The 10,110-nt window shown below is 39.0% G+C and overlaps 1 protein-coding gene across 4 annotated transcripts in view; it reads left to right on the forward strand.

Moving 5' to 3' along the window:
• The window catches only part of GPAM (glycerol-3-phosphate acyltransferase, mitochondrial), a 34,183-nt gene extending 25,661 nt beyond the window's left edge, over positions 1–8,522 (forward strand). For 3 of the 4 annotated variants that reach the window (XM_063337680.1, XM_063337678.1, XM_063337681.1), the window contains exons 19-22: positions 2,781–2,921; positions 3,675–3,864; positions 3,974–4,032; positions 5,134–8,522. In XM_063337680.1, the coding sequence (XP_063193750.1) occupies positions 2,781–2,921; positions 3,675–3,864; positions 3,974–4,032; positions 5,134–5,250 (507 nt within the window). In that variant the 3' untranslated portion in view covers positions 5,251–8,522. The remainder of the gene's footprint in view (positions 1–2,780; positions 2,922–3,674; positions 3,865–3,973; positions 4,033–5,133) is intronic. The other variant, XM_063337682.1, reaches the window with a different exon arrangement.
• Positions 8,523–10,110: the final 1,588 nt, after the last annotated feature.

The raw sequence follows: 10,110 nt of genomic DNA on the forward strand, positions 1-10,110 counted from the left end.
ATATTTTATACTGTCTTGTAAAATGGGGTTTTATATTATTATTGGAGCCCTTTCAAATTGTAGCGTAGCTACAGGGATGTTTACTTTTTACTCTACAGGAGTCAGTATTCCAGATCTTTTGTCATTCTTTGATTTCTTTACATCCATCTCGAAATTAGTGTAAGCCTCCCCTGCTAGCACAGTTTGCAGTTGCAGGGAGGAGCTGGAGGCGCGGTGTGCTGCAATCTGCCAGAGGCACACACGGTAAAGAAAGCCTGGGGACCGGGGGGCAGCTGTCACAGCATGCCTTTGCTTCCCAAACTCTTGTTGTGCACAATAAAGAAACCTTGGCGCCCAGGAGTAAGCAACAAAATCTAAAGAGCGCGTGGAAGAGTGTTACATATTTGGCTGCTTTCTTCTTGCAGCTCTGCAGTTTCAAAGGAGGCTAGAGCTGCTTCTGGTGTATTTGTTAGTGGCCACTGCTTCACTCTAATCTTACTGCATTCCTTTTGATACATGCTTCCATTTTCAATATATGTAACCGTAGGACCATTTACTTGTTATACCTGGATATTAAACATTCTCCTTCTTTGGAGTTACTACTGCTTGCTTTTTATCTGAACTACTGACATGATGTCGTGCATTAAATTGTAATCGTTATTAGATAAATCCAAAAATCAATGCTAATCGGAGGATTAGGAAGAAACCTGTATGTTCCATGCCTGGGGACAGATGAGGAAAATAGGTGTGGACAGCAGTAGATGTGCACCTCTCTCTGCTCAAGCACGAAACCTGTCTTGAGGGTTCTTTCAGATGCTGAGTCTGGTACTTTGCTGTTTATCGCTGGGATATGGATAGCTTTTAGGCAGTATGTAAATATTTGTGTTGTCTGATACACACCACTGATGGAATATTTGAATGCTTAAAAAGGGGATATATTCCCTCAGTAAATTTCTTGAACTTTGAAAACCTCTGGACCTGCTTACTCCTTTTAAAATGTTAAGAATTTGCATAATAAGTGCAAACACTAAGCAATGGTTATTTCGTGACTTGGACAGGTTGGAGATGTTTCTGGGGTTTTTACAACCTGTTCTCTAAGAAGGCAGCTAGCTTCTGCCCCTTCTAATTATTTCTAATTATGCTAATAAGAATACATTGATAAATTTCCCATTAAATTGAGTTTGATTGATCCCTGCTTTTTTTTTTTTATTATTTTCCTGTGATTCTAGTGTCTATTTCAAAAGCTAAGAAATATTCCTGACACATAGTGATCATGTTATCAGAGAGATATTTTTCAAAATTTATTTTGTGACCTTTGCTTCATTCAAAATAAAACATTTGGTCAGAGTGTAAGATTGGAAGGATGACATTCTTCGTTCGCTGCAGAGGGCTTTTTCTTTGTTGTTCATATTATGACAGTAATCACATCTTCGAGATGTCTGTTATCCGTTTGGTTTTAATCTTGCCTGATTCCCATTTGTAAATGGAGTTACTGCGTGGAGGGTCTTTCCTCACCGACTTAGCACTGATGACCTTTGGAAGAATCTTTCTGTTCTATGACTTTGAGGGGGAAAAAAAAAAAAAAAAAAAAAAAAAGGTGAATGATTGACAGTAAGGCTTCCCTTATTCTTTTGAGTGTGTTTACTATCTCTAAAACTCATCTCTGAAGATGTGTTGTTGAAATTGAATATTGCATCAGACGTTGATCAGTCAGGTGGAGTATTTCTGTTGTACCTCAGTTACTGTAGACCTGAACTTCTGACAGACCTGCATTATTGCACAACAGAATAAAATTGCTGTTCATGTAGATCTAGTATGTATGTTTGTCACTTGTGCTTATTGTCTCTGGTGGATTACCTCACGATGCCCTTGCAGGGGAAGGTTACAATGCTTTACAACTTTACAAAGCATTTTACTAATTGATGGTTTTACTACAATAGATGGTTTTACTAAATAGATTAAAAGCAAATGATGAACTCATTTTCCCCTCTCAATATTCAAGTTAAAAAAATTCCACCAGTGGTATCCTTGCTGTCACACGCTCATCTCAAAAGGTTGAGGAAATGTATATTTACCTAAGACAGCTACCTGCCAATAAATGTAAGTGTAAATCCATGTCCTGCTCTGAGCGTGGATTACCTTGAGGCATTTGTAGGCTAAACTTGGGTGGTGCTTGTCAGGGTGATTAACAGAAGGGAATTGCTGTGATGCAACAGGTGGAGGGGTCCTAATGTCAACGTGATCAAGGTTTAAACACTTTAGGGCCTTTGTGATTGAAAGTGGCTCATTCTGTTCCAACCAGTATCTCACTTTTGGGACAAATGCAAGAACAGCATCGTTAGAGGCAGTAAGTTACCACTTCCAAATAGCAACTTGTGGCATTCTAGGTTGAGATTTCAGCTATTGTAATAGAATTACACAGCGTTTACTACTCTGTCTTCAAGGCAACATTAGTACAGAGTTCAGCAACATCCCCATACAGATAGCATCGCAACTTTCTGTCCTAACAAGTAAAAACACTTTCCTGGCAACTGCTACTGCATGGCCTCTGGTAGGAACATTCAGCAACGCTTGCAAAGATTTTCACTTTTATGTGACAGGCAAACTAAAGAAAGTCTTTTTCACCAAATGTCTCTTCTCTGTGCTTGTCTCAGCCCTGTCTGTAATTGGATCTCACCTGCTTTCATTAAATACTGGTTAATGAATGGACTGATTAAGTCAGATGAGATTATAAAATAAACCTGTTGTTTGCCTGGATCTGGGGTTTTTAGATATTTACCACTTTGTCTTTCAAATTTAAGCAGGATGATCAGGAGGACATTAGCCCTAGTCTTACAGAACAGCAATGGGATAAAAAACTCCCTGAGCCATTATCTTGGAGGAGTGATGAGGAAGATGAAGACAGTGATTTTGGAGAAGAGCAGAGAGATTGCTACCTGAAGGTAATATTATCCTAAGGCTAATAACGTTGAAGTCCATTGTGAGAGATACAAACTGCTTGACTAGTTTGTAAATGATAATTTTATTTTTTGCTGTTTCGTAGTGTTAGTCTGTAGTGTTTTTCTACAGTCGGTAAAACGCCTTTCTCTCCTTCCCCTAGGGAAAACAGCTGAATAAACATCAAATAATCTTGTAGGGAGGTGGAAGGGTGATGGTTAGTGTCATGAAAACTGATGAAGGTTTAAGCATCTTAGTATCTAAATGTTATATTCTTTACTGAGAGCATGCACTCTAAAAGAGGCACATCCGGCTGGTATTTATGTTCAGATGAAATTTCGCTTCATAGGTTGATCATGTTGATTTTAGACATATCACCAGTTTTCTCACAGAGCTGACACAAATACTGTTTAGGATATCTCCTTAACACTTGGAAACTTCCGTCCATCTCTGTGAGTGTTTGGCAACCCTTCTGTTGGCTGCAGGACAGTATGATGCCTTTAATTTTATCTTAGGAAAATACTTATTAATATCCCGGAGGAGAAAAAAGTAGCATTGATCTGTGATGTAGTGTGCCCGTTTTGTCCCTCGTGGTAAACTGCTTTTTTGCCACGCTTTCATAACGTGCTGTGTTTTGCCCTTGTCCTCCTTTTTGTACTAAGAATTACTTGGGCTGCCATTTTGCCATGTGCTGTGTTGCAGGTCGTTTCTTGTTTCCGCTGGTCTCTGTCACTTAAGCTCTTGTTGCCCTTTCTTAGGTGAGCCAGTCTCAAGAGCACCAGCAGTACATCACTTTCCTGCAGAGGTTGTTGGGTCCTTTACTGGAGGCATATAGCTCTGCTGTCATCTTCGTGCACAATTTTAGTGGGCCAGTTTCGGAGTCCGAATACGTTCAAAAGTTACACAGGCACTTAATAAGCAGGACAGAGAAGAATGTTGCTGTATATGGTATGTTAAACTGGTTTTGGAACTGTATTTTATTCGTTCCGCTCCTCTTAGCGCAAGGTAGGCCAAATTCAATTCCAGTTTGTTTATCTCTGGGTTTTCTTTCTTGCAGCTGAGAGTGCTACCTACAGTCATGTGAAAAACGCAGTCAAAGTCTTTAAGGAAATTGGGGTAAGTGTTCGGTGAGCAAAGTTGGAGACTGTTAAGTTTCATTTTAATAACGAGCCCAATCTTGACAACTCATGGAATCTGTTCAGTGTCAGTTTGAAATCTGCGAATGTATCTGTGCAAACGTGCCCCTGAGAAAACCTGTCTAGGTAAGGGCTAGGTGAGCAGGTACTTCTCTTCACAGCTCTACTCCATGTCCTTATTAGACCCCAGTGACAATGTTGGAAGGCTGAGACCATGCTCTGTGTTCAGTAATGGCTAAATTTAACTTTGAAGGACTACTTAAATCTTCAAAAAGTATTAATTACTGAATTTTGGCTTACAAATGATTGATGCTCCAGGAGAACCATCCTAAAATAGACCATGAGGGTACAGGTGTTCTTGAAAATAAAGGATCAGTTTTGCACTTTACCATTAGCATTTTGAATTTTAAATCACCTATCTAGATTTTGCAAATAATGAGTTTTTCTTTCATCAGAATGACATGGTTTCCTGAATGCCAGATGGGATTTAGCATTATAATTTTGTAAGCATCAGCATTTGGGCAAAGTATTGCTATTGAAGTCTTTGTCTTTAAATTCTGATGTATTAAATAATCTAACACTAGTTAGCCTATAGTGAATCCTATAGTAAAGCTATCTTCTTGTACACTGTAAGAGCTGCGAAGAAAGCGCGTATCGAATCCATCATTTTAATTCTAGTTCATTCTGCTATTGGAAAAGTTGAACTAGTTAGCACCTGCTGAGCATCTGTTCAGAGCATAGCATCTGAATTTGTTTTCAAAGTGCTTACACTTCCGTCTTGCATGCTTTTTGAGTGCATGTTTTGTCCCTTGCTGTTAGGAGTTGGCTGTTTATCATACATTCTGCTTATTCCTCAGTTCCTCTTCTTCCTTAACCACTTAAAAGGGCTTCAGTGTTGAGTGAATTCTAATAATATCTAAGGGAATTGCCACCAAAGCCTTCAAGAAAGGAAAAGGGCGCGGGGGGGGGGGGGGCCTTGTAAATGAGGGTAACTTTAGTATAGACCATAAAACTTTAATCACAAAAGAAAGGAAATTTGTTTAGCATGGTCATACTTACATATATTTCTGCTGTGCTTTAGGTTTTCAATCAGACGAAGCAAAGAAGAGACACCATTTTGGAACTAAGCACTACGTTCCTACCTCAGCGCAACAGGCAAAAACTACTGGAATTCATCATGAGCTTCATGGTATTATAGACCACATACAGCACCTTTGTCCAGGGACATGAAGACAGGTTTTGAGACTGTGTCAAAGCCTGGGGACATTCGCTAATCCTTCAAAGTGTAAGGTGCCACTGTCTGGGTAAGGCCTTCTCTGACTTGAACTACTGGAAGACAAGTGCCTTCATATGTATGCATTTATGGGTTTCTTACAGTCCCAATCCTGTTGTAATCCAGCGATACTCAGATGACACTTTGGATACAAGTAATTAAACATGTTGCAAAAAATAAGATAAATTATTAGAATTAGGTTTAAAATGAAGAGTGAAGTTTTATCAGTGTTATGTTTTAAGTATACTTTTAAAGACTGTAACAGATGCACAAATGCACATATTTGTGATCTGTAGCTAACCCTGAGATCTTGAGTTTAGTGGCAACACAGCTTATGGCATAAACAAGTAACTTTCATTCCTATTCAGTTTTACTGTTTTAAATAAATGGTTTAAAAATTTTGCTTAGGCAGGATATATGTTTCATGGATAAAGCCATAGTTTTTCATAAATGTTAACGTAAATGCCAAAATTCTAATGAGAATAACAGTTACAGACATCTGAGAATAATGATCATGTAGCAGCTGATTGTGAGAAACGTTGTTAGCAGGCACACCTTGCACTATTAGAGCTGTGTAGTGCAGTGGTAAATTGCACTAATCACTGCTGTCATGAAGAATGTGAGAGTAGCGTTCTCTTTTTTTTTTTTTTTTATTATGGCATCTGTCATTCAGCCAGATGAAAGTCAGGAGACAGTTGCCTGAATGTGAATATCTTGTAAAATCTTAGATTATTATTTAATTGAAGAAAGCTATTAAGTTTGGTTTTGTTTTTTTTAATTAATAGGATTTCAGATATCTTTTTTTTTTTTTTTTTTAAAGTGGAGTAAAGCCTTGATTTGGTGAAATAACTTTTAATTTTGGCCCTAAAAATTTCAGCAATAACTTTTGCAATTCTTTGAAAACGAATGTTCATATTATATTCTGTTGTTGAGCAGATCTAAATTGGCATGAAATAGTAACCTCTAGAGAAACACAGAAATACCATAAACGTGTATTTTTGACTTTGATCTAACTGACTAGCAACAACAACAACAACAAAACATTTGCAGACAAAACTGAATGATGAATAAATTCTGTCCTATGAAACAGGACTCTGGTCTTGCGATGCGATCCTTTTGCATGGAGGACTTGCACTGTAGATTTCATCTTCCCTTCATGCGAGTGGAGATGCGATTGCAAGCTGTAGGCCTGTGTTTAGTACAGCTGATCTAGCTGAAGCAATAACTCGGTGGTACGTGACGCTGGTTTGCTTGTGAAATGTGGCTTTCCTCATTTAGATTGCCTTCTATGTGAGGGAAATCAACCATTTCAATTACTGCAATGTTTCGCTTGATTCTTACGTCCTGGCCTTGTGAGCAATCCCCCAAACTTCATCTTGTAGTCTCTGTTGCTTAACGTAAAGACGGAAAAGCATACTTGAATCCCAGCGTTTGCACTGTTACGCCAGCACAAAACTGATGCACACAATTTGAGTTTGTGGCCAAGGAGCTCGCATTTGTACTGCACATTTGTCAACAAGAGTATTTCTATAGATTTTTTTTATTAAATGCTATTAATATTTGAAACCTGCAGTTTATAGTTTATTAGCATTATACTGTTAGCACTGTGAGACGCATGCATTTGTCACTAAACCAGGTGCTCTACAACACTTAAAGAATTTCTGAACCAAAGCTACGTTAATACAGATAGAAACTGACCCTAGAGTTGCTTTTGTTCTGACGTCCTTCTGCTGTCTTGGCAGGATAGTGACTACATCGCACAGAATTTGTTTTGTGAAGTCTCCTAGCTATTTAGAAAACAGTTTCATCTCATAGTAGCTGATGTGCACTGTCCGTTAGCCTGGGGAATGCTCCGTACAATGGTCGTTGCTGATGGCTTCCATTTAATGTCAAAAAAAGACTAGGTGCTTCTGAATAACGAGCTCTCATAGTTTACTGCATTTCAGTAAATCTGAAGTGTGCTAACAACGAAGACTGTACATAAAAAAGCTTTTTAAAAGATGAAGCAATATGAAGCAAACAAAACTTGAGACGTTTTGTTAAGAATGTTCTGCCAACTGATGTATTAGTTACCATAAAACCCAGGAGTACTGTGGTCACTGGAGTGTTCTGGCTAGGTGTTGCAACTAAGATAACTTATGGCTTACATTTTAAAAAAATAATAAAAAAATAAATCTGGTTAATATAAATCAGTGAGTAGGATAATAATGCATGTGAATACACACTAATGAATACACTTAGTATGCAGAGGGAGGGGGCACCTCTAAAACTGGTTTGGTTTTGTATGAAAGAAAACCTGCATGTGAGAAGTCAGCACTACGAATCGTATGGCACTGGAAGCCTTTGCATTCTGCAGCAAGTGTGTATGTATACATATATATGCAAGCGTGTATATTATGACACACGACAACTATGCTTTTCCCTGAAAATAAAGCACAGAATATCAAATTATCAGGCTGTAACAGTCAAAAATGAAAACTAACAATTTTGCACTGTATTTACACCTTCAGTGTCTTCTGATTTTATTAACCTCTCATGTTTCCTGTGCTGATAGAATGCCAGGCTGAGTTAATTTCAGTAAAGTTAACCAGTAAAGAAGAAGGGACTGGCCCTGAATTACCACAAATGTATTTTAAGACTCTGCTCTTATAAAGACTTACACGAGCCTCATCATTCTTATGAGCGTATTACTCAGGTGTGCAAGTCCTTTTGGGCCAGGATCTTTTCGTGATACGAAAAACGTAATCTTTCCATGTGCATCCTTTAGATCTCACATTTTGAGAGTGATGAAAATGTAAAATTCCACTTCCCATGCTGCCCCAGCTACCCAGGCCCCCAGGGATCATAAATGTTAATGCGTTTACTCACGCCGACGTGGGAGGCATGCCTGCCTCCTTGACAGTATAGAGCTTTATTCACCCCTATGGATTAGGAAGCATGTGCACACGCTCGCGTTCCGCTGCCTGCCTGCTCCACAAAGAAGTGTCAGAGTCACCGTGTCGAAGAAGGGTGAGCTGGGAGGTGATGTGAGATGCCGTTGCTCTTGTGTTTCTGTGCTAATGAGCCTGATACTGCTTCCTTGAGAATGTTACCACGTTTTACCTGTTACGTGTGATGCCGTGTCTGTTGTAGAAGCACAGAGGTGTACTGGAGTCATTTTAATAAATTAAACTGTTTGCTAATATGACATTTAACAAGCTCTTCTGGTGTGGTTTGGTTTTTTGGGGGTTTCTTTGTTATTTTTTTTTAAAAGTAACCTGCAAAGATAATTCATTCGATAACTTTGTCCCATTCCAGGTAGTTTCTGAAATTCTACAATGAAAGCTTTTTATGGTTTATGTATCTCTACCAGGGTACGTACTGGAGCAGAACCGTTTAAAAGGCAGATCAAGGTGACATCCTGACCCCTGAGTCACGGCCTGTTTTGTTGCGAAGCGGAGGGGCTGTTTTGCTTCTCTGTTTCCCTGGCCCCGTTTGTGGTTTGTGGCTTCCTCTTTTAAAGGTGCTAAAAGTTCCTCTCGCCTTAGGGGGAGGAGGTGGGTCATTCAGGAGCCTGGGAGGGCTCTGAGGCTGCAGACGGTCCCTGCTCCGGGTGATTCCAAGCTGACCTGGAGCGCGATAAGCCCCTGTCAGCAATTCTGACAGCATCTGGCAAATGGGAATCAATTGGAGTGGGGCTTTAATAGAATAAAACCTGCATAGATGGTCATTACTTAAATTGAGAAGGAGGGATGCTGTTTCACCCTTCAGAAGAAAGGAAAAAAAAAAAAAAAAGTTGTAATCAACCAATTCTTTAAGAGGCCTCTAGCAATGTTCACATGCAAGCAAGGCTCGATTAATTGACAAATCTAGGCTGAGGTAGGAAACTAAAATTCAATTATTGTCAATAGCTTGAATAAAACCCAGTTGGTATTGGTGATGACCTTACGTGTTATTCTTTCTGTAAATGTCCTCCTATTTCTCAGTCTTTTAAAATCCCAAATGTCAGATAAAGCACTTATCTCCGTTTTTTGCTTAATTCAGTTTTCTTGTAATAAAAGCTTGTCAGGCTTATTGAGAAGGATCACTTGATTGGAGCTCTCTGCTTTCTTCTCTCTTACGGTACACCAAGTTTCCAGCAGCCCTGTGTTCTCAAGGTGAGATCCACATTGATCTGGATTGCTGCTTGGAACTTTGGCGTTTCAGTCTTTTACAGGTGTTCATTGCACTTCGCTGGGTGAGACGTGTCAGCCTTGTTAATTCTTCTGTACGTTGGCCCACCTGTTAATGTAATTGTCTGTAAAGTATCATAGAATCATAGAATAGAATCATTTAGGTTGGAAAAGACCCTTGGGATCATCGAGTCCAACCATCATCTCCACTCTACAAAGTAGAGTATCATAATTGATGCTGTCATTAGAATAAGGAACTTTCTGGCTTTGGGGAAGAAACATAAATGAAAAGTCGATTGCTGCGTGTTACGCTGGAGTTCAGACCCGAGAGACCATAAACCCCAGAGAGACTTTTAGATTTCATCTGTCATAAAGCATTGACAGTTACAGAAACAAAAGCTATTTAATTAATTATTGTATTACTATTAGTTATACAAATACATACGTATGTAATTATGCAATGCACTATTTCAATAAAAGATGCCTGGAATAATTGCTATGAGTAATTTGCATAAAAAGGATATTCTCCAGCATAGTAATAATATTGATTCTTAAACTGATAGTACTTGCAGTCTCCAGGTCTCAGATGTTTTAGGGTGACAACCTCTAACAGATGAGGAAACCTAGACGTGGA

Source organism: Chroicocephalus ridibundus, chromosome 6, assembly GCF_963924245.1.
Source record: "Chroicocephalus ridibundus chromosome 6, bChrRid1.1, whole genome shotgun sequence".
Classification (NCBI taxonomy): Eukaryota; Metazoa; Chordata; class Aves; order Charadriiformes; family Laridae; genus Chroicocephalus; species Chroicocephalus ridibundus.